Source organism: Heterodontus francisci, chromosome 24, assembly GCF_036365525.1.
Source record: "Heterodontus francisci isolate sHetFra1 chromosome 24, sHetFra1.hap1, whole genome shotgun sequence".
In the NCBI taxonomy this organism is placed as follows: Eukaryota; Metazoa; Chordata; class Chondrichthyes; order Heterodontiformes; family Heterodontidae; genus Heterodontus; species Heterodontus francisci.
In genome coordinates, this window is record NC_090394.1 from 76,884,137 (window position 1) to 76,908,299 (window position 24,163).

General features: G+C 49.1%; 2 protein-coding genes across 4 annotated transcripts in view; one reads left to right on the plus strand and one right to left on the minus strand.

Moving 5' to 3' along the window:
- dnaja3a (DnaJ heat shock protein family (Hsp40) member A3a) overlaps window positions 1-11,207 on the plus strand; it is a 34,247-nt gene extending 23,040 nt beyond the window's left edge. For 2 of the 3 annotated variants that reach the window (XM_068056677.1, XM_068056678.1), the window contains 2 exons: window positions 10,124-10,251; window positions 10,836-11,207. In XM_068056677.1, coding sequence (XP_067912778.1) covers window positions 10,124-10,239 — 116 coding nt within the window. In that variant the 3' untranslated portion in view covers window positions 10,240-10,251; window positions 10,836-11,207. The remainder of the gene's footprint in view (window positions 1-10,123; window positions 10,252-10,835) is intronic. The other variant, XM_068056679.1, reaches the window with a different exon arrangement.
- A 2,557-nt stretch (window positions 11,208-13,764) lies between these two features.
- Window positions 13,765-22,572, minus strand: LOC137383567 (heme oxygenase 2-like). Its single transcript, XM_068056680.1, has 5 exons — window positions 22,293-22,572; window positions 19,823-19,940; window positions 16,669-17,160; window positions 15,389-15,506; window positions 13,765-14,650 (listed from the first exon to the last, which is right to left on the minus strand). The coding sequence occupies exons 1-5, from the start codon at window positions 22,370-22,372 to the stop codon at window positions 14,535-14,537; spliced, it is 924 nt and encodes a 307-aa protein (XP_067912781.1). The 5' UTR covers window positions 22,373-22,572; the 3' UTR covers window positions 13,765-14,534.
- Window positions 22,573-24,163: the final 1,591 nt, after the last annotated feature.

A 24,163-nucleotide genomic window follows, 5' to 3' on the forward strand; every position in this document is an offset into this window, starting at 1 on the left:
ACAAATCCAACCCGGCCAATTACTGCCCCATCAGCCTACTCTCTATCATCAGTAAAGTGATGGAAGGTGTCATCAACAGTGTCATCAAGCAGCACTTGCTTAGCAATAACCTGCTCAGTGACGCTCAGTTTGGGTTCTGCCAGGGCCACTCAGCTCCTGATCTCATTACACCCTTGGTTCAAAAATGGACAAAAGAGCTGAACTCAAGAGGTGAGGTGAGAGTGACTGCCCTTGACATCAAGGCAGCATTTGACCGAGTATGGCATCAAGGAGCCCTAGCAAAACTGAGGTCAATGGGAATCGGGGGAAACCCTCCGCTGGCTGGAGTCATGCCTAGCGCAAAGGAAGATGGTTGTGGTGGTTGGAGGTCAATCATCTGAGCTCCAGGACATCACTGCAGGAGTTCCTCAGGGTAGTGTCCTAGGCCCAACCATCTTCAGCTGCTTCATCAATGACCTTCCTTCAATCATAAGGTCAGAAATGGGGATGTTCGCTGATGATTGCACAATGTTCAGCACCATTCGTGACTCCTCAGATACTGAAGTAGTCCGTGTAGAAATGCAGCAAGACCTGGACAATATACAGGCTTGGGGTGATGAGTGGCAAGTAACATTCGCACCACACAAGTGCCAGGCAATGACCATCTCCAACAAGATAATCTAACCATCTCCCCTTGACATTCAACAGCATTACCATCGCTGAATCCCCCACTATCAACATCCTAGGGGTTACCATTGACCAGAAACTGAACTGGAGTAGCCATATAAATACCACGGCTACAAGAGCTGGTCACAGGCTAGGAATCCTGCAGCGAGTAACTCACCTCCTGACTCCCCAAAGACTATCCACCATCTACAAGGCACAAGTCAGGAGTGTGATGGAATACTCTCCACTTGCCTGGATGGGTCCAGCTCCAACAACACTCCAGAAGCTCGACACCATCCAGGACAAAGCAGCCCGCTTGATTGGCACCCCATCTACAAACATTCACTCCCTCCACCACCGACGCACAGTGGCAGCAGTGTGTACCTTCTACAAGATGCACTGCAGCAATGCACCAAGACTCCTTAGACAGCACCTTCCAAACCCGCGACCTCTACCAACTAGAAGGACAAGGGCAGCAAATACATGGGAACACCACCACCTGCAAGTTCCCCTCCAAGTCACACACCATCCTGACTTGGAACCATATCGCCGTTCCTTCACTGTCGCTGGGTCAAAATCCTGGAACTCCCTAACAGCACTGTGGGTATACCTACCCCAAATGGACTGCAGCGTTCAAGAAGGCAGCTCACTGCCACCTTCTCAAGGGCAATTAGGGATGGGCAATAAATGCTGGCCTGGCCAGCGTCGCCCACATCCCATGAATGAATTAAAAAAAAAATTACCCTCATCGACACATCTAGTCACCTCCTCGAAAAATTCAATCAAGTTAGTTAGACACGATCTCCCTCTGACAAAGCCATGCTGACTATCCCTGATTAATCCCTGCCTCTCCAAGTGGAGATTAATCCTGTCCCTCAGAATTTTTTCCAGTAGTTTCCCAACCACTGATAGATTCACCGGCCTGTAATTACCTGGTTAATCCCTGCTACCCTTCTTGAATAATGGCACCACATTCACTGTCCTGCAGTCTTCTGGTACCTCTCCTGTGGCCAGAGAGGATTTGTGTCAAAGCCCTGCTATCTCCTCCCATGTCTCACATAACAGCCTGGGATACATCTCATCTGGGCCTGAGGATTTATCCACTTTTAAGCCTGCTAAAACATCTAATACTTCTTCCCCTTCAATGCTAATATGTTGAAGTATATCACAATCCCCCTCCCTGATCTCTACACCTACATTGTCCTTCTCCAGTGAACACTGATGAAAAGTAATCATTTAAAATCTCACCTATGTCCTCCGGCTCCACACAAAGATTGCCACGTTGGTCCCTTATGGGCCGCACTCTTTCCCTGGTTATCCTCTTGGCCTTAATATACTTATAAAACACCTTAGGATTTTCTTTTATTTTGTCCGCCAGTGTTTTTTCATGTCCCTTCTTCGCTCTCCTAATTATCTTTCTAAGTGCCACCCTACACTTTCTATACGCCTCTAGTGCCTCCACTGTTTTCAGCGCTTGGGATCTGCCATAAACCTCCTTTTTTCTCCTGATCCAATCCTCTATATCCCTTGACGTCCAGGGTTCCCTGGGCCTGTTAGTCCTACCCTTCACCTTAACGGGTACATGTTGGCTCTGAACTCTGTTGCCTCTTTGAATAACTCCCACTGATGTGATGTAGACTTTCCGACAAGTAGCTGCTCCCAGTCCACTTTGGTGGCCAGATTCTGTTTTATCATATTGAAATTGGCCTTCCCCCAATTCAGTACCTTTATTTCTGTTCCATCTTCGTCCTTTTCAATAACTACCTTAAATCTTAGAGTTATGGTCACTATCCCCGAAATGCTCCCCAGCTGACACTTCTACCACTTGACCGGCTTCATTCACCAGGATTAGGTCCAGGACTTTCTACATACTGGCTCAAAAAGCTCTCCTGTATGCATTTTAAGAATTCTGCCCCCTTTAAGCCTTTTGCACTAAGATTATCCCAGTTAATATTGGGGAAGTTGAAATCCCCTACTATTATTACCCTATTATTTTTACAACTGAGATTTGCCTACTTATCTGCTCCTCTATCTCTTCCTGACTGTTTGGAGGCCTGGACTACACTCCCAGCCAACTGATTGCCCCCTTTTTGTTTTTAAGTTCTACCCAAATGGCCTCATTTGAGGAACCTTCTAAGATATCATCCCTCCTTACTGCAGTAATTGACTCCTTGATCAACAGTGCAATGCCACCTCTTCTTTTATCCCATCCCTTGTTGCGCCTGAAGGTTCCATACCCTGGAATATTGAGCTGCCAGTCCTGTCCCTCCCTCAACCATGTCTCTGTGATAGCAATAATATCATAATCCCATGTGTTAATCAACGCCCTCAATTCATCTCCTTACTAGTTAGACTCCTTGCATTGAAATAGATGCAATGCAACCTTGCATTTTTCACTTGTGCCTTACCAGGTCTATATTTGCTCTACCTTGCAGACAGACTCACTTTCTATTCTATATTACCCCCTACTGTACCTCCACTCTGTATCCCCATCCCCCTGCCAAATTAGTGTAAACCCACCACCGGCCCCCCCCCCCCCTCCCCCTCAACAGCACTAGCAAACCTCAGCAAGGATGCTTGTCCCATTCCGGTTCAGGTGCAACCCATCCAACTTGTACAGATCCCACCTTTGCCAGGAACAGATGTGCAGAGTATTTCTTAAATGGTAAGGGATTGGAAAGTGTAGATGTACAAAGGGACCTGGATGTCCTCGTCAATAAGTCACTGAAAGCTAACATACAGGTGCAGCAAGCAATTTGGAAGGCTAATGGTATGCTATCCTTTATCACAAGAGGATTTGAATGCAGGAGTAGTGAAGTCTTGCTTCAGTTGTGTAGAACCTTGGTTAAACCACACCTGGAGTACTGTGTGCAGTTTTGGTCCCCTTACCTTAGGAAGGATATTATTGCCATAGAAGGAGTGCAACAAAGGTTCACCAGACTTGTTCTGGGGATGGCGGGACTGTCCTATGAAGAGAGATTGGGGAAACTGGGCCTGTATTCTCTAGAGTTTCGAAGAATGTGAGGCGATCTCATTGAAACCTACAAAATGCTTAAAGGGATAGACAGATGTTTCCCCTGGTTGGGGAGTCTAGAACCAGGGGACACAATTTCAAAATAAGGGGGAAGCCACTTAGGACAGAGATGAGGAGAAATTTCTTTACTCAGAGGGTTGTGAATCTTTGGAATTCTCTACCCCAGAGGGCTGTGGAAGCTCAGTCATTGACAGATTTCTAAACGCACATGAGATAAGGGGATATGAGAATAGTGTGGGGAAAAAGGCATTGAAGTGGATGATCAGCCATGATCATATTGAATGGCAGGGCAGGTTCGACGTGCTGAATGGCCTACTCCTGCTGCTATGTTCCTAAGCGATTCCACAACCAACGGATGAGATCAAAACTCTGCAGTCCAGCCACATACAGTTGTGAATGGTGGTGGACCATTAATCAACTGACAGGAGGAGGAGGCTCCACAAATATCCCCATCCTCAATGATGGAGTGGGGGCGGGCAGCATGTCAGTGCAAATGACAAGCCTGAAGCACTTGCAACCATCTTCAGCCAGAATTGCCGAGTGGATGACCCACCTCAGCCTCTTCTTGAGGTCCCAAGCATCTCAGATGTCAGTCTTCAAGCAATTTGATTCACTCCACATAATATCAATAAATGGCTGAAGGCACTGGATACAGCAAAGGCTATGGGCCCTGATAATATCTTGGCAGTAGTACTGAAAACTTGTGCTCCAGAACTAGCTGCACCCTTAACCAAGCTGTACGGCTAAACACTGGTACCTACTCGACAATGTGGAAGATTGCCCATGTACGTCCTGTACACAAAAAGCAGGACAAGTTCAATCTGGCCAGTTACCACCTCATCAGTCTACTCTTAATCATCTGCAAAGTGATGGAAGGTGTTGTTGACAGTGCTATCAAGCAGCACTTACACAGCAATAACCTGCTCACTGATGCTCAGTTCGGGTTCCGCCAGATCCACTCAGCTCCTGACCTCATTACAGCCTTGGTCCAAATGTGGACAAAAGAGCTGAATTCAAGAGGTGAGGTGAGAGTGACTGCCCTTGATATCAAGCCAACATTTGACCAAGTTTGGCTTCAGGGAGCCCTAGCAAAATTGAAGTCAATGGGAATCGGGGGAAACTTCTCCACTGGTTGAAGTCATACCTAGTACTAAGGAAGATGATTGTGGTTGTTGGAGGCCAAACATCTCGGGGCCCAGGACATCACTGCAGGAGTTCCTCAGGTAGTGTCCTTTGGCCAACCATCTTAAGCTGCTTCATCAATGACCTTCCCTCCATCATAAGGTCAGGAGTGGGGATGTTCGCTGATGATTGCAGTGTTCGGTGCCATTCGTGACTCCTTTGATATTGAAGCAGTCTGTGCCCACAGGCAGCAAGTTCTAGACAACATCCAGGCTTGGGCTGTTGTGTGGTGTGAATGTTACTTGCCACTTAAGTGCCAGACAATGACCATTTCCAGCAAAAGAGAATCTAACCATCTGCCCTTGACATTCAACGGCATTGCCATCGCTGAATCCTCCTCCATCAACATCCTGGGGGTCACCATTGACCAGATACTTAACTGGACCAGCCATATAAATACTATGGCTACAAGAGCAGATGAGAGGCTGGGAATTCTGTGGCGAGTAACTCACCTCCTGACTCCCCAAAGCATAACCACCATCTACAAGGCACAAGTCAGGAGTGTGATGAGTGCAGCTCCAACAAGACTCAAGAAGCTCGACACCATCCAGGACTAAGCAGCCTGCTTGATCGGCACCCCATCCATCGCCTTCAACATTCACTCCCTCCACCCCCAGCACACAGTGGCAGCAGTGTGTACCATCTACAAGATGCACTGCAGCAACTTGCCAAGCCTCATTTGACAGCACTGTCTAAACCCGCAACATCTACCACCTAAAAGGACAAGGGCAGCAGACGCATGGGAACATCAGCTGGAAATTCCCCTCCAAGTCACGCACCATCCTGACTTAGAGATATATTGCCATTCCTTCACTGTCATTGGGTCAAAAACCTGGGACTCCCTTCCTAACAGCACTGAATGTACCTCACCAGAAGGACTGCAGCAGTTCAAGGTGGCAATTCCCCACCACCTTCTCGAGGGCAATTAGGATGGGCAACAAATGCTGGTCTTGCCAGTGACGCTCACATCCCATGAAAGACAAAAAGTCTCTGCTCATAGGGCAACCCCCTCATCCGTGGAATCAGTCTAGTGAAACTTTGTTGCGCCCCTCCAAGACAAATACATTCTTCCTTAGGTATGGAGACCAAAACTGCACACAGTATTCTTGGTGTGACCTCACCCCAAAGCCCTGAACAACTGCAGCAAGATTTCCTTACTCTTGTACTCCAAACCCTTTGCAATAAAGGCCAACATGCCATTTACCTACTAATTGCTTGCTGTACCTGTATACTAACTTTGTGTTTCATATACAAGGACACGCAAATTCCTCTGAACACCAATATTTAATAGTTTCTGACCATTTAAAAGTATTTTGCTGTTTTTCTATTCTTCCTACCAAGGTGAATAATTTCACAATTTTCCACATTATACTTATGTTACTTTCTTGTCCACTCACTTAACCTGTCTGTATAATTTTGCAGACTCTCTGTCCTCCTCACAGCTTACTTTCCCACCTAACTTTGTATCATCAGCAAACTTAGATAAATTTCACTTGGTCCCTTCATCTAAGTCACTAATACAAATTGTAAATAGCTGAGGCCCCAGCCTAATCCTTGCAGCACCCCATTAGTAACAGCCTGCCAACCTGAAAATGATCCTTTTATTCTTACTTTGTTTTCTGTCCGTTAATCAATCTTCTATCCACGCTAATATATTACCCCCAACCCCATGAGCCTTTAGGGTAAAATTTTTCATATGGCACCTAATCAAATGCCTTTTGAAAATCCAAATATATTATGTCCACTACAACTACTTGTATCCTCAAAAAACTAATAGATTCGTCAGACGCGATTTTGTTTTCATAAAACAACATTGACTCTGCCTAATCATTATTTGCTAAGTGCCTTACTAGCACTTCCTTAATAATAGATTCCAGCATTTTCCCGACAACTGATGTCAGGCTAACTGGCCTGTAGTTCCCAGTTTGCTCTTTCCCTCATTACTTAATTAGTGGTACATTTGCTACCTACCAATCCACTCCAGAATCCAGCGAACTTTGGAAGATCACAACCAATGCATCCACTATTCCTGCAGCCACCTCATTTAGAACCCTGGATTGTAGGCTGTCATGTCCAAGGGATTTGTTGGCTTTTAGTTCCATTAATTTCTCCAGTACTGTCCTTTGACCCTCGGTTCCCCACTATTTCTGTTTTTTTTTGTCTTTTACTGTGAAGAGACACAAAATATTTGTTTAATGTCTCAGCCAATTCCTTATTCCCAACTATAATTTCTCCTGCCTCAGCCCATAAGGGACCCCGTTTATCTCGCTACTCTTTTTACATACTTGTAGAAGTTCTTACAATTTGTTTTTTATATTTCTTGCTAGTTTGCTCTCATTCTATTTTCTCCCTCTTGATCCATTTTTTGACTATCCTTTGCTGGTTTCTGAAACTCTGCCAATCATCAGGGCTTGCCATCATCTTGGCAAGATTATAAACCTTTTTTAATCTAATACTATCTTTAATCTCTTAGCCAAGGATGGATCACTTCCTGTAGAGGTTTTGTTTCTTAGTGAAATGTAGACTCATTGAGGATTATGAAAGAATTCTTTAAATATTTGCCATTGCTTATCTACTGTCATACCTTTTACACTAATTTTCCATTACAATTTTTGTCTTACATCGGGGGCCAGTGATACAAGTTTGGAAAGATAAAGGCATAAAAATTTATCTTACTATTACTTAAAACAATGACCAATGTACATTTTAGTGAAGAAGCTTTAAATAAGAAGACTAATTTATTGAATTACTTGCTCTTCACTATGTTGCACACTGATTTAGTGAGATACCCTGACATTTTTTGCTTGCACAAGTAGTCAGTGTTTGCCTGTACAGCTGGAGTGAGGCGGAGTATTCCAGATAGATGTCTATCTCAGTGATCCTGATCATTCTCCCTCCCTCTCTCTCTGTGTTGTTCCCCCCTCCCCACCCGTGTCGTCCTCGCTCCCTGTATTCCCCCCTTCTCTCTCTCTCTCCCCCCTTCTCTCTCTCTCCCCCCCTTTCTCTCTCTCCCCCCCTTTCTCTCTCTCCCCCCTTTCTCTCTCTCCCCCCTTTCTCTCTCTCCCCCCTTTCTCTCTCTCCCCCCCTTTCTCTCTCTTCCCCCCCTTTCTCTCTCTCCCCCCCTTTCTCTCTCTCCCCCCCTTTCTCTCTCTCCCCCCCTTTCTCTCTCTCCCCCCCTTTCTCTCTCTCCCCCCCCTTTCTCTCTCTCCCCCCCCTTTCTCTCTCTCCCCCCCCTTTCTCTCTCTCCCCCCCCTTTCTCTCTCTCCCCCCCCCTTTCTCTCTCTCCCCCCCCTTTCTCTCTCTCCCCCCCCTTTCTCTCTCTCCCCCCTTTCTCTCTCTCCCCCCCCTTTCTCTCTCTCCCCCCCTTTCTCTCTCTCCCCCCCTTTCTCTCTCTCCCCCCCTTTCTCTCTCTCCCCCCCTTTCTCTCTCTCCCCCCCTTTCTCTCTCTCCCCCCCTTTCTCTCTCTCCCCCCCTTTCTCTCTCTCCCCCCCTTTCTCTCTCTCCCCCCCTTTCTCTCTCTCCCCCCCTTTCTCTCTCTCCCCCCCTTTCTCTCTCTCCCCCCCTTTCTCTCTCTCCCCCCCTTTCTCTCTCTCCCCCCCCTTTCTCTCTCTCCCCCCCCTTTCTCTCTCTCCCCCCCCTTTCTCTCTCTCCCCCCCCTTTCTCTCTCTCCCCCCCTTCTCTCTCTCCCCCCCTTCTCTCTCTCCCCCCTTCTCTCTCTCCCCCCCTTCTCTCTCTCCCCCCCTTCTCTCTCTCCTCCCCCCTTCTCTCTCTCCTCCCCCCTTCTCTCTCTCCTCCCCCCTTCTCTCTCTCCTCCCCCCTTCTCTCTCTCCTCCCCCCTTCTCTCTCTCCTCCCCCCTTCTCTCTCTCCTCCCCCCTTCTCTCTCTCCTCCCCCCTTCTCTCTCTCCTCCCCCCTTCTCTCTCTCCTCCCCCCTTCTCTCTCTCCTCCCCCCTTCTCTCTCTCCTCCCCCCTTCTCTCTCTCTCCTCCCCCCTTCTCTCTCTCTCCTCCCCCTTCTCTCTCTCTCCTCCCCCTTCTCTCTCTCTCTCTCCCCCCTTCTCCCTCTCTCTCTCCCCCCTTCTCCCTCTCTCTCTCCCCCCTTCTCTCTCCCTCTCTCTCTCCCCCCTTCTCTCTCTCTCTCTCTCTCCTCCCCCCTTCTCTCTCTCTCTCCTCCCCCCTTCTCTCTCTCTCTCTCTCCTCCCCCCTTCTCTCTCTCTCTCTCTCCTCCCCCCTTCTCTCTCTCTCTTTACCCCCCCCCCCCTCTCTCTTTGTCTCAGTTGCAAAGATCGGGAACGGTCAGCAGATGGTTGGTCAGTTTTTTTTAAAGAACGCAGGTCAGTTTCGCAGCTGACAGGTGCTGACATTGGGAACAGCGGTTTCCCAACTCCGGACGACTTGGGATTTTTCGGTGGGCTTTTTAAAAAAAAAAGCTCAGAACCTGCTGGAAAATCCCGAGTCTCTCTGAAGTTAGGAAACTGCTGTTCCCAGTGTCAGCGCCTGTCAGCTGTGAAACTGACTTGCAATTATCTTTAAAAGTCGGTCTGACAATGGGAAATTTCTCCTCCAGTCACGAACCCCTGGTGACTATGAGGAATGGCCCCAGGTACAGTTTACATCCGTGGGCCGGATGGAAACCTTTGGCGGGCCAGCTCCTGGCACATGGGCCGTATGTTGGACAACCCTGGTCCAGTCTATGTGAAGAATAAAGCCCCCACAATTATTGCATTGTCTTTATTACAGGCTCTTATTTCTTGTTTATTACACTGTTCAGCAGCAACAGGGGGCCTATAAGCTACTCCCACCAGTGTTTTCTGACCCTTCTTATTTCTTACCTCCACCCATACTGATTCTACCTGCTCCTCTGAGCCAAGATCCTTCCTCACTACTGTCCTTATGTCATCCTTTTTGCAGTACTACCCCCCACTTTTCCATTTTGTCTGTCTTTCCAAAACATCAAGTACCCTAGAATATTTAGTTCCCAACCATGGTCATCATGCAACCACATCTCTGTAATGGCTATTGGATCAAACCCATTTATCTCTTTGTGCCATTAATTCTTCTATCTTATGAATGCTTTGTGCATTCAGATAAAGTGCTTTTAATTTTTAAGTTTTTACTATTTTCCCTAATTTGACCTTATTCACTGATGCATTATTACTGTTAAAACTCTCAAACAAGCATGAATGGCTTGTGGTGGTTTACACACGTGCTGGTGTGGTCGGTTTCCTCATTCTGAACCTGGGCTTTCACTGTTTGTATCTACAGGCACTAAAGCCCGGGCGACCACTGAGACGAGGGGAAAAGAGTCAGAAACGCCTGAGGCAGAGCCAGGGGAAAGCAAGGAGGGATTCCTTACCAAATTAAAGCGAATGTTTAGCTGACGTGTGTCAGAGGTAGGAAACCTTTTTGTTTTCCCTTTATCGTCACCCTAACAGCACTTAGTTTGTCCAGTGTCTGGCCAAAATAAGGCTGTGTTGGTCTCGCGCATCTTGTGTGCATTGTAAATGTAGCACATTGACATGCGTGCAATTCTTCCTCTGGTGTGTGTTGTGCGAGAATGGCTACCTTGCTCAGTACTATGGCATTTTCTGAATGGTTAATGCCAGTTAATTAACAATGAGTACAACCCCCAAAATGGATACAAGGTGGAAGTCTTTCCTCTTGAGTCCTCAGTGAAATGGGTTCAGGCAGGTTCACAGTGCAAACTGTTTTTGTGCATGATTTCTCTTGAGAGGCCGCAAAGCTTAACGAGTGAGTTTGAGAGACTTATTATGTTGGTACAGTGGTGGGTGTTCACTAAAGGTTCACGGCATTCCTGACTGTGTGGGGTGTTTTACATCCTCTGTAAACACAATGCTCATATTAACCAGTATTCCAGGACACGAGTGCTCACTTTCAATCTACCTGCTCTTGCATTAGTCTCAATTCTGATAAACCTGCTGCTTTGAAAGTTTTACTGGTTGTATTCTGATTTCAGGAAAGCGCTCGAGTGGAAACTGAGACCAGCCTGGGTGACCAGATTGAGGGCTGGTGCACCGCTGTGAAGGATGCACATTTCGTGCCATCCCTGTGTCAGAATGGCAGGGGGCTGCTGAAGGAATTCCTTTCCCTCGGAGCAAGACCCGGGACATGCTCTCATTTTCCAATAAGAAAATCCTTACATTTTATTTTGTAGTCTTGATTACTTCTGTACAGTGATGTCAATGACCATGTAAATATAGTGACAGATACAGTATTTAATCACAGCTGTTGCACTATGTGATCAATGTTTTGGACAACACAAAATTGTTGCAAGTTGGAGATGCCTCTTTCGTTTAAGTCCTCTGTCATAAATCTTGAAGTGACACAACTGTCTCCTGGATTTTGCTTGTTTATGAAGTTGGGAGGAATTTCTAAGGTTTTCCTACAATTTATCCCATGTTACTTTTGCTCCTTGGATTGTTGTCTATTTTACTCCAGATTATGTCATCCTTGCTGATACAGGCTCCAGCGAGTCTTAGTTGGGGCATTTGGGTAACTAGTCACCTAACTCCCGATCCATTATTCTTTGCAACCAGAATGCTACTGTCCCCAGAATGGTCCGTGTATAAATGAAGATTAAGTAAAACAGTTGTGATATTCTGAGCAGGAAAGTTTCAGTAATGACCCTCAAGAATAAGTTAGGCTTCCACCGGCCACTGTTGGGAGTTCTGCCAATGTTGACCTGGCATGCAGTGTAGGGTCACAGATGATACCTTATTTATGCTGCATTATGATGCAAAGTAATTGACACCAGCCTGTGAAAGGGAAGACTTCAGGTGATTTATGGAAGCTTTCAACATCATGAAGAGATTTGATAAATAGTTCATGCTAATGAGAGAGTTCAAACATGCAGTGGTTAATCTATGAAACAGGCCTCCAAGGGAGGAGGTGGAAGCAGTTATTGTATAATTAAAATGCAAATTAGATTTTTTCAGAAAATAACATTTTGGGATTGAGTATGAGTAATGTGAGACTTGTGTTGACTTTGCATCCATTGTTCTGACTGCTCTCCGCTGGGGCCTTCCTCACCTCACGTCTGGGTTGGTTAACTGGTTGCCAGGATTAGTTAACAACTGCACTTTCAACATGTCACTACCAGGATGCTTTTCTCAGCCAGCAATTCCTCTGTTCCTACAAAGAGCCTTAAATTAATTAGGATTAAGTCAAATTGAAAGGCTTCGGTCTTGCTGTGAAATGGATTCAGTTGTGCAGGTTATTTTGAGACTTCTTTGGCCTCCTTATCTCGAGAGACAATGGGTAAGCACCTAGAGGTGGTTTGTGCAGCAGCGCCTGGAGTGGCTATAAAGGCCAATACTAGAATGACAGACTCTTTCACAGGTGCTGCAGATAAAATTGGTTGTCGGGGCTTTTACACAGTTGGCTCTCTTCTTGCGCTTCTGTCTTTTTTCCTGCCAACTGCTAAGTCTCTTCGACTCGCTATGCTTTAGCGCCGCCTTTATTGTTGCCCGCCAGCTCTGGTGATCGCTGGCAACTGACTCACACGACTTGTGATCAATGTCACAGGACTTCATGTCGCGTTTGCAGACGTCTTTAAAGCGGAGCCATGGATGGCCGGTGGGTCTGATACCAGTGGCGAGCTCGCTGTACAATGTGTCCTTGGGGATCCTGCCATCTTCCATGTGGCTCACATGGCCAAGCCATCTCAAGCGCTGGCTTAGTAGTGTGTATATGCTGGGGATGTTGGCCGCCTCGAGGACTTCTGTGTTGGAGATACGGTCCTGCCACCTGATGCCAAGGATTTTCCGGAGGCAGCAAAGATGGAATGAATTGAGACATCGCTCTTGGCTGACGCACGTTGTCCAGGCCTTGCTGCCGTAGAGCAAGGTACTGAGGACACAGGTTTGATACACTTGGACTTTTGTGTTCTGTGTCAGTCCGCTATTTTTCCACACTCTCTTGGCCAGTCTGGACATAGAGGAAGCATTTCCCATGCACTTGTTTAATTCTGCATCTAGAGACAGGTTACTGGTGATAGTTGAGCCTAGGTAGGTGAACTCTTGTGGTTGCCGATATTGATAGATGGGGCATTTCTGACGTCCTGTCCCATGATGTTCGTTTTCTTGAGGCTGATGGTTAGGGCAAATTCATTGCAGGCAGCCGCAAACCTGTCGATGAGTCTCTGCAGACACTCTTCAGTGTGAGATGTTAATGCAGCATCGTTAGCAAAGAGGAGTTCCCTGATGAGGACTTTTCGTACTTTGGTCTTCGCTTTTAGACGGGCAAGGTTGAACAACCTGCCACCTATGAACGCTAAATCTACATAAATATTGTTCAAGTATTTTTTTATTATTTAGAAATACAGCACTGAAACAGGTCCTTTGGCCCACCGAGTCTGTGCCAACCAGCAACCACCCATTTATACTAATCCTACATTAATCCCATATTCCCTACCACCTACCTGCACTAGGGGCATTTTACAATGGCCAATTTACCTGCAAGTCTTTGGCGGTGGGCGGAAACCCATGCAGGCACAGGCAGTACCCAGAACTGAACCCGGGTCGCTGGAGCTGTGAGGCTGCGGTGCTAACCACTGTGCCGCCCCAAGTATGCTGGAAGTTCTTTAGGATGGTGCCAGTAGCTATGGCTGAGATCAACTAGCAAATCACAGACCTGAATTAATTTCCTGGCTGTTTTATCTGCTGGCACTCTACTCCTCAAGTTTCCAGTTTCACAGTGAACATTAACTTGTGTGTCAGCTGAAAATCGTGATCCTACAACAGAATAGGATTCTGCTCCATATCCCAGGAGCAATCCTCAATATCCACATAAACACCAGCGTAGACCAGTTGGGCCAAATGGCCTGTTTTTGTTCTGTAATTTCTATGTAATGTGCAGTCAGTGCAAATAAGGACATTTAGCCAGAGACTTGTTAGAATGTTTAATATTTGAGTGCATAAATACATTAGATAAAGAGCAAACTTATTGAAATTATTCAGGTCCAGTCACTGATTAAAGAAAGTGGAATTTCACACAATGTTATGTTTAATTGCATCCCAACCAGACAACACCTAGGAAATTAATCAGGGTCTTCAGGTCAGCCAGGCCTGGATCCACAGGGAGGCAAATGCTGAGCCAGAGACATAGAATTTACTACAATTCTCCATCTCGGAGTGAGGTCACAGTGGTTAGGCATATGTTCCTGTCTTTGAGGTACATGGTGGGTTGGTGCATATCTGTCTCAGTGACAGATTTTTGATGAATTACAGTAATTAACCAGCTGTGCTCCTTCAAAATAAATTGGAAATTTCTAATTTTCTCCAAAACATGCATGCAGTGACAGTGGTGAAACACTAACTCAGGGAGGCAGTCACAGGTAGGACTCTGCATTCCCAGCAAACACTATTTACACCTTGCTGTGGCAGTGGCATGAGTTCCAGAGAGTCGTGCTTACCAGCATACTAATTAAACACAGCAGAACATTGAGCTGCGAGTTAACAGGCCTGTGTTTGAGGCCAAACACTGCAAAGGGAGAGGAGCTGGAGCAGGCATCCAGTCTCTGACTCTCACTGTCGATTCTGCTGGATCTCCACAGAACGGATCAAATACTACTTTGGGGAGGTGAGGGATGGGGTGTTGCAATGGGGGCAGCTTTGCATCTCTTTCATTAGACAGTCCCCGTCTGTGGCTGTAAACCTCACATCAGATACCAGCCAGCTGTGAGTGCCAGAAGAGCAGCTAGCACCAGCTGGAAAGGACAGCTCTGTACCATGGCCACCACAGAGTGAAGCAGGCACCCCATTTCACCATCGCCTGGAGAGAGAGAGGAAAAAATGGCGATGGAATTAATCAAGATGCAGAGTGCTATGTGCCGCGGTTAATTACATTGACCTGCTGTATACAGTGAAATACACCAGTACATAGAACTACACTGTCATGCAGATCCACACCAGCATTGGCAGGCTGTGCCAGCAGTTTGACATGAGCTTGGGTTCTCTGACCGGTACTTGTTCAGATGTTGGCGAGTCAGCCCCTCGGTATAAACTGGACCAACTCAATACCAAGGAACCATTTCCGTTGGAGGCCAGACTACAGCTGCCCAATAAATGAATAGTTAACTCCCACAGGCTGGAGACTGACAGAGGTTCGGTGTTCAGGTGCTGTGATCAATCCACAGGAGCATCTAACGTTGCACCTAGTTACTGCTCTAATATCTGGGGTCTCTGAACTGTTTTCCTTCAATCACAGTGCAGGGATCCCATTCTTCTCCCCCCCACCCCCCCCCATCCATCCATCAGACTGGAGACCCACCCCTCAATTACAGTCCAAGGATCCCCCCCATTATCACCCAATTACAGTCCAGGGATCCCCTCCATCCTTCCTCAATGACAGTCCAGGGATAAGCTCCATCATGCCCCAATCACAAGCCAGGGATCAGCTCCATCATGCCCCAATCACACGCCAGGGATCTGCTCCATCATGCCCCAATCACACGCCAGGGATCTGCTCCATCATCCCCAATTACATTTCCCACATGCCAAGCTCGTGTACCTTTTCCAGCATAGAATGGACACTTCCGGGCATCTCCTTTCCCATCATGGAGCGGGAGTCCAGCTTCCTGCACCACTTCCCCCAGGGTTTTTCCAAACTTATCCAATTCCTCGAAAACCTGCAGGAATTTGTGATTAGAACAAGGAATGAAGTGGGGCAGTTACAAGCCATCAAGTGTGCAGTCAGAAACAAAGCTGGCAACCGGCAGAAGTTGTTTTACTGCGGGGAAGCACGAGTTCACTCAATGCAACACTGAGGCTTCCCATTCTCAACACCACGAGCAATTCATGTAAACATCAATACAGGTCTCAGCCAAGGGATGCAGGCCCCAGCAAGCCCCTCACCATTACAAATACAGCATTCATTTATTCATTTACCAGATACTAGCTCCCTCGCTACACAGACGAGAGGGAGGAGCCGCATTGTTCATTCAACAACTTGTATCTATATAGCGTCTTTAATGCAGCAAAATGTCTCAAGGTGCGTCACAGGAGGGATTATCAAACAAAAACCGACACCAAGCCACATTAGGAGATGTTAGGACAGGTGACCAAAAGTTTGCTCAGAGGTCGGTTATAAAGAGCATCTTAAAAACAGGAGAGAGGGGGAGGTGGAGAGGTTTAGGGGGGAGTTCCAGAACTTAAGAGTCCAGGAAGCTGAAGGCACAACCACCAAAAGTGGAGCGATTAAAATCAGTGACATTCAAGAGGCCAGAATTAGAGAAGTACAGATATCTCAGAGGGTTATTGAGCTAGTGGATGTTACAGAGATAGGGAGGGGCAAGGCCATGGAGGGATTTAAAAACAAGGATGAAATTTTTTTTTTTTTTTAAATCGAGACAATGCTTAACTGGGAGCCAATGTAGGACAGAGAGCACAGGGGTGATGGGCTCCAACTGTTTCAATTCCTCCAACAGGGATAAAGAGAAAAGAAAGTAGAAATCATAATTAGGGCAGAAAATAGCAGAAACACACTGTGTGCAGGGAAAGTGGGCAACATTATTTGGGAGGAGATACTTCAAAAGAAGCGAGGAGCAATCCAACAAAAGGTTGCGACCCGAAATGTTTCTGCCATTCTCTGATCTCGTCTCGCTGCATGTTATTACATGGCATTGCTTGGTTCATCAGTGAAAGCTGTGCCGGGTCTCGCTGCTCCCTGACCAGCCGCACTGCATCACATAACCTGGACGAGTCTGGGTGAGGCAGGGCATAGTCACACGAAGGGTGGGAGTGGGAGCTGCGCTCCTCCTCTCCCCGTTAACACTCATCAGTAATGCTCACCTCCATGTTGAAGCAAAAGGCTCGGTTGGCTTCTTCCACGATCCTCTCCCTGATCTGCCTGCTGGGCTCCAGAGTGTTCAACCGCGATCGGTACAGCTGCTTGAAGCGGGTGGGGTTGGAAATGTTGTCAAAGGTGTAGAATTGCACCCCCTCTCCGGTGCTGGGCAGGCGCAGGGCTCTCTGTGCCACTTTCTTCAGCACCTGTCCCCCCGACAGGTCTCCCATGTAACGGGTGTAGGCATGTGCCGACAGCAGCTCGGGCTCATTCTCCCCCACGTGACGGATACGCTCCACGTATCTTGCTGTGGCCTCTGAACACTCGATCTGGTCCTGCCAGTCTGCCCCGTAGAAGTACTCCAGGTCCTTGGCCAGAGCATCCTTGCGGTGGAGTTCAAGCGGGAAGTAGAGGGGAGCGAAGCCAGGATGTTCTGCATTCTTATCCATCTCCTCCTCCAGGGCGGAATAGGTGAAGTAGAGGGCCACCGTGCCCAACTGTAACACAAGGTGGTGGCAATGATAGAACTGCTCAGGACACCAAACCCCAGTTAGTTTTATCGATCTACCACCCTCTCCTCCCGGAGGGGCTCGGGGTTTGTTTAAAAGGCAACTGATAGCCCCAGGACCTTAAGCCATTCATGTGGAAGGTTCGCATTGGCAAGTTACCCGATCATGGGAAGGGGGAAATGGGACATTGAAGCCAAGCTTGACCTGATCCTCAAACTGCCCTTTCCAATGGGGGTCAATGGATAGCAATCAGCCCAGGAACCCTGACTGATTCCCTAGCCCACGGGTGCTGAGGCCCAATCTTGCCCCACCCACCTCTGAAAATTGGTCTCAGCCCGAGTGCAACAGATTCTAAACACACTCCTGGGATTTGGGCTGCACAAGGATCATTCTCGAAGCAAGTATCTCAGACCACTCCATGCTGCACTGTATCATCAGAGACTGCTCCTAATCCGTAAGAAATAAAAACTCGCATTTTCACAACCTCAGGATGTCCCAGAGTGCTTTACAGCCAATGAAGGACATTTGAAGTGTAGGAAATGAAACAGCCAATTTGTGCACAGCAAGATCCAAAGAACCAATGTGATAATGACCAGATAATCTATTTTTGCGGCAGTGGTTCAGGGATAAATATTGGCCACCTGAGAAGGTAGACAGGGCCTCAGGTTTAACAACTCATCCAAAAGATGGAATCTGACAGCGCGGCGCTGCCTCGGTACTGCCCCTCCGGCAGCGCGACGCTCCCTCGGTACTGCCCCTCCGGCAGCGCGACGCTCCCTCGGTACTGCCCCTCCGGCAGCGCGACGCTCCCTCGGTACTGCCCCTCCGGCAGCGCGGCGCTCCCTCGGTACTGCCCCTCCGGCAGCGCGGCGCTCCCTCGGTACTGCCCCTCCGGCAGCGCGGCGCTCCCTCGGTACTGACCCTCCGGCAGCGCGGCGCTCCCTCGGTACTGACCCTCCGGCAGCGCGGCGCTCCCTCGGTACTGACCCTCCGGCAGCGCGGCGCTCCCTCGGTACTGACCCTCCGGCAGCGCGGCGCTCCCTCGGTACTGACCCTCCGGCAGCGCGGCGCTCCCTCGGTACTGACCCTCCGGCAGCGCGGCGCTCCCTCGGTACTGACCCTCCGGCAGCGCGGCGCTCCCTCGGTACTGACCCTCCGGCAGCGCGGCGCTCCCTCGGTACTGACCCTCCGGCAGCGCGGCGCTCCCTCGGTACTGACCCTCCGGCAGCGCGGCGCTCCCTCAGTACTGACCCTCCGACAGCGCAGGGCTCCTTCAATACTGACCCTCCGACAGTGCAGCGCTCCCTCGGTACTGACCCTCCGACAGTGCAGGGCTCCCTCGGTACTGACCCTCCGACAGTGCAGGGCTCCCTCGGTACTGACCCTCCGACAGTGCAGGGCTCCCTCGGTACTGACTCTCCGACAGTGCAGGGCTCCCTCGGTACTGACCCTCCGACAGTGCAGCGCTCCTTCGGTATTGACTCTCCGACAGTGCAGTGCTCCCTCAGTACTGACCCTCTGACAGTGCAACGCTCCCTCAGTACTGACCCTCCGACAGTGCAGTGCTCCCTCAGTACTGACCCTCCGACAGTGCAGCGCTCCCTCAGTACTGACCCTCCGACAGTGCAGCGCTCCCTCAGTACTGACCCTCCGACAGTGCAGCGCTCCCTCAGTACTGCACTGGAGTATTAGGCTGGATGAAGTCAGGAGTGGGACTTGAACGCACAACCTTCTGACTTAGAGGTGAGAGCGACTGTTGACACATCTCATCTAAACAGTTAGCTAGCTCAGAGGCCAGGTATAAAGCCCAGTGCCTCCTAATCTCGAGCTCCCTGCTACACTGCCTGATGCAATTAGTCACTGGGCCATCAGGAACATAACACAGGAAACAGGAGCAGGAGGAGGCCATTCGGCCCGTCGAGCCTGTTCCACCATTCAATAATAAACATGGCTGGTCTGATTTTCCATTTTCCTGCCTGGCCTCCATAACTCGACTCCCTTGCTAAAGAAACAAGCAAATGTCTTGTTTATAAAGAGCTGTCAGCTCATTTCAACAGGGGTCTTGAAACAGCCTTTTCTTATGCGGCAGTAAGATTAAAATCTTACAAACCTCATGGATTAACTTCAACACCGACACCACCCCATGTGGATGTAAATCACATGTCCGAGTGACCGGTGGAACTCTGATCAACACGTCCGAGTGACCGGCAGCAAGTCCGAGTGATGGGGCCTACGTGACCAGCAGCAGTCGGACGAACCGGCCTGAGTGACCGACAATGATGGGAGCTGGGGAACTCACCCACCCTGTGATGGGACCCATTCACACAATGGCATTTTGAATCTTTGACAATAAACAGATCAATTTGAACAGTGATGTGCTGAGCCGAGTCCTTCCAGAACAATCTGCATTCATGTAATCACACAATGAAGTGCCCACAACAGACCAAATCCTATGCAGGTCAATGGGTCAATTCTCCCACCCTCTCCCGACGATGGTGCCTGGTGACATCAAACCTATTATGTCCCAGTGTCGCCCTTTCTGTATCTCCTTCTGTTGCTAACCATCTCCTGCTACACAACCAGTCTGCAGGGAAGCCCTCATAACCTGACTGCTAGAGTACACATCAACAAAGATCACAATCAACCTCACCTCAAACAGTTCTCTCCGAATCTTGCCCTTCAGGAACTCCTTGACAAACTGAGTGTTCTCTGCTCGATCATGAGACTCCTTTGTTCCTTCCTTCAGGATCTCTGAGAGGTCCGTAGGACTGTAGTGGTGGGGAGGGCAGGGGGAGGAAGGAGAAAAATTAGAGCTAGTAACGAGGAGACTGTGGGGGGCGGGGGAAATGGGGGTGCCATACTGGGTAGAGAACAAGAGTGAACAAGCAGAGAGAGATAGACAGACAGAAGGTTAAGAACATAAGAAACAGGAACAGGAGTAGATCAAATGGCCCATCGAGTCTGCTCTGCCATTCAATGCCATCATGGCCAATCTTCGACGTCAACTCCACTTTCCCGCCCACTCGCCATATCCCTTGATTCCCTGAGACACCAAAAATCTGTCTACCTCAGCATTAAATTTATTCAACGATGGAGCATATACAACCCTCTGGGATAGAAAATTCCAAAGATTCACAACCCTTTGCGTGAAGAAAGTTCTCCTCATCTCAGTCCTTAATGATCAACCCCTTACCCTGAGGCTGTGCCCCTGCGTTCCAGATTTCCAACCCAGGGGAAACAACCTCCCAGTGTCTACCCTGCCAAGCCCCCTCAGAATCTTGTTTGTTTCAATGAGATCACCTTTCATTCTTTTAAACTTTTTTTTTATTCGTTCATGGGATGTGGGTGTCATTGGCCAGGCCAGCATTTATTGCCCACCCCTAATTGCCCTTGAGTAGGTGGTGGTGAGCTACCTTCTTGAACAGCTGCAGTCCATTTGGGGTAGGTACACCCACATTGCTGTTAGGAAGGGAGTTCCAGGATTTTGACCCAGTGACAGTAAAGGAACGGCGATATATTTCTAAGTCAGGATGGTGTGTGGCTTGGAGGGGAACTCCAGTGAGTATAGGCCAAATTTACTCAGCCTATGATAGGACAACCCTCTCGTCCCAGGAACCAATCTAGTGAACCTTCGCTGTACCGCCTCCAAGGAAACTATATCCTTTCTTAGATATGAAGACCAAACTGCACATAGTTTTGTGGTCTCACCAAAACCCTGTGCAATTGTAGCAAGACTTTCTCATTCCTGTACTCCAATCCTCTTGCAATAAAGACCAATATGCCATTTGCCTTACTAATTGCTTGAAGTACCTGCAGGCTAACTTTGTGTCCCTTGTATGAGTACTCCCAAGTCTCTCTGAATATCAACATTTACGAGTTTCAGACCTTTCAAAAAAAAAATCCTGCTTTTCTATTATAACTACGGAAGAATAACCTCACACGTTATACTTCATCTACCACCTTGTTGCCCACTCACTTAACCTACCTATATCTCTTTGCAGTCTCTTTGTGTCCTCCTCACAGCTGACATTCTCACCTAGCTTTGTATTGTCAGCAAACTTAGAAACATTGCTCTCGGTCTCTTTGTCGAAGTCATTAACATAGATTGTAAATAGCTGAGGCCCCAGCACTGATCCTTACGGCACTCCACTAGTTACAGCCTGCCAACTTGAAATGCCCTACTCTCTGTCCATTAATCGATCCCCCAACTATGCTAACATATTACCCCCAACTCCATGAGTCCTTATTTTGCATTTTAACCTTTTGTGAGACATCTTATCAAATGTCTTTTGGAAATACAGGTATATATCATCTGATTTCTCTTCATCTTCCCTAATTACATCCTCAACAACCTCCAATAAATTTGGCAAATATGATTTCCCTTTCATAAAACCATGTTGACTTTGTCTGATCATACTATGATTTTCTAAGGGCATTGTTAATACTTCCTTAATAGATTCCAGCATTTTCCCCATGACTGACGTCAAGCTAACTGGCTTGGAGTTCCTTGTTTTCTCTGTCCCTCCTTCCTTGAGCAGTACTGTACATTTGCTAACCTCCAATCTGCTGGGACCGTTCTACAATCTAGGGAATTTTGGAAAATCGTGACCAGTGCCTGCACTACCTCTGTAGCCATTTCTTTTAGAACGCTAGGATGTGGGCCATCAGGTCTTGGGGATTTTTCACCTTTTAGTCCCTTAAGTTTCTCCAATACTTTTTCTGCGCTGATATTAATTACTTTAGGTTCCTCACTCTCATTAGCCCCATGGTTATCCTCTACTTCAGGTATGCGGTGTGTGATCAATGGTCATCAAGCACTCCCAGGTCAGGGATCAGTGAAGCTCTCTCTCTCTCATCACTGTGACATTCTCATTTCCCACACCAGCCACCCTTGTGCCCTCTCTTACTGAGGAAGACAATTTAATCACCCAGGATCAGCCATGACCCCAGTGAAGGGCAGAACAAGGTGGAGGGGCCGAATGGCCTCCTCCTCTTCCTCTGAGTAGCCGCCGGTGCAGCAATCGAGCCTGTCGCCCTCACACCAACTGGGCGAGACATCCCGACACCAGGATCATTTACCCCCCACAGCCACTCGGGCTGCTCCGGCCTCCCGCACCAACCTGACGGCTTCTCCGTCCATTCCGATCTCCTCCTGCTCGCTGGGCGAGCCCTCCGTCTCCTTGTCTTTGGTGGGCGGCATCTCCCGGCGCTCTCACTGCGGGCAGCCGCGGCTCGTCTCCACCATGACTCCGGGTCCTGGAAACAGGAGAAGTGACAGTCAGACACAGAGCCTCGAATCCCAGGCTCGGTGAGCGGACTGCAGGAGGAGGCAACTCCGGCCAACCAGACGCAGGCCGGAGGCTTCTCTCGATCCGGGTACCTGGTCTCCTAGCGGATGTGACGTTAGCAGACGCCCCCCTGTGACCGGATGCGCGCGTTGCCATGGGAGCCGCGGCCTAGCCGACGCCTCAACCTCACTCCCAGGGCCAGGCTGACAGCTGCCCCCAAACCAAGGGAGAGCGGGAGGAACTCGAAGCCCCGGCTTCAGGCCCACACCGGGAGTATTTCCTGATGGAGATGGTGAACACTGCCTCCCGGGAATGGAGCGACAGCCAGAGGAGCCTCACCAGCGGGCGGAGAGACTCAGCCTCCAGTGGCCGCTGCTCCTCCAGCAGAGACTCCCCCAGGCAGCAGCTCCCAGACCGAGCACGGTGTTGGCGGTTCAGGCTGGGGGGAGTTCAGTCCCCGCCTCTGCCCTGGGTGGGGAGGCAGGGAGAGTGTCCCCCGGATCAGAGCGATTCCAGCCCCGGCTCCCCGACCAGCTCCCGTATCCACAGCCCTCACTAACCTCCCCGGCACCGGCCGCGCTCTGAGTTCCAGTCGGATTGCGACAGCAGCCGAGCCCCGGCACTCACTGCTCCCGGAGCCGAGACCCAAAGAGCCGGCACAGGGGAGAGACTGACCCCCGGCAACACAACCGCCACTCCCTCCCTCCCTCATCACTCCCTCCCTCCCTCATCACTCCCTCCCTCATCACTCCCTCCCTCATCACTCCCTCCCTCCCTCATCCATCACTCCCTCCCTCATCCATCACTCCCTCCCTCATCCATCACTCCCTCCCTCATCCATCACTCCCTCCCTCATCCATCACTCCCTCCCTCATCCATCACTCCCTCACTCACTCACTCCCTCCCTCACTCACTCCCTCCCTCCCTCATCCATCACTCCCTCATCCATCACTCACTCACTCACTCCCTCCCTCCCTCATCACTCCCTCCCTCCCTCATCCATCACTCCCTCACTCACTCACTCCCTCACTCCCTCATCACTCACTCCCTCATCACTCCCTCCCTCACTCACTCACTCCCTCCCTCACTCACTCATCACTCACTCCCTCATCACTCCCTCCTTCACTCATCAGTCCCTCCCTCACTCACTCATCAGTCCCTCCACCACTCCCTCACTAACTCACTCATCAGTCCCTCCCTCACTCAGTCATCACTCCCTCACTCATCACTCACTCACTCAGTCATCACACCCTCACTCACTCTTCACTCCCTCCCTCCTTCATCACTCTCTCCCTCATCACTCACTCACTCATCAGTCACTCACTTGCTCCTCAGACACACTCACTCCGCTCATCACACACTCGCTCATCACTCACTCCCTCCCTCACTCACTCTGCTCATCACTCACACTCATCAGTCACTCACTTGCTCCACTCACTCCGCTCATCTCACACACTCACTCATCACTCCCTCACTCATCACTCCCTCACTCATCACTCACTCCCTCACTCATCACTCACTCCCTCACTCATCACTCACTCCCTCATTCATCACTCACTCATCACTTACTCACTCATCACTCACTCCCTCACTCATCACTCCCTTACTCAGTTATCACTCCTCATTCCCTCCCACATCATTCCCTCCCCCATCACTCCCTCCCCCATCACTCCCTTCCCCATCACTCCCTCCCACATCACTCC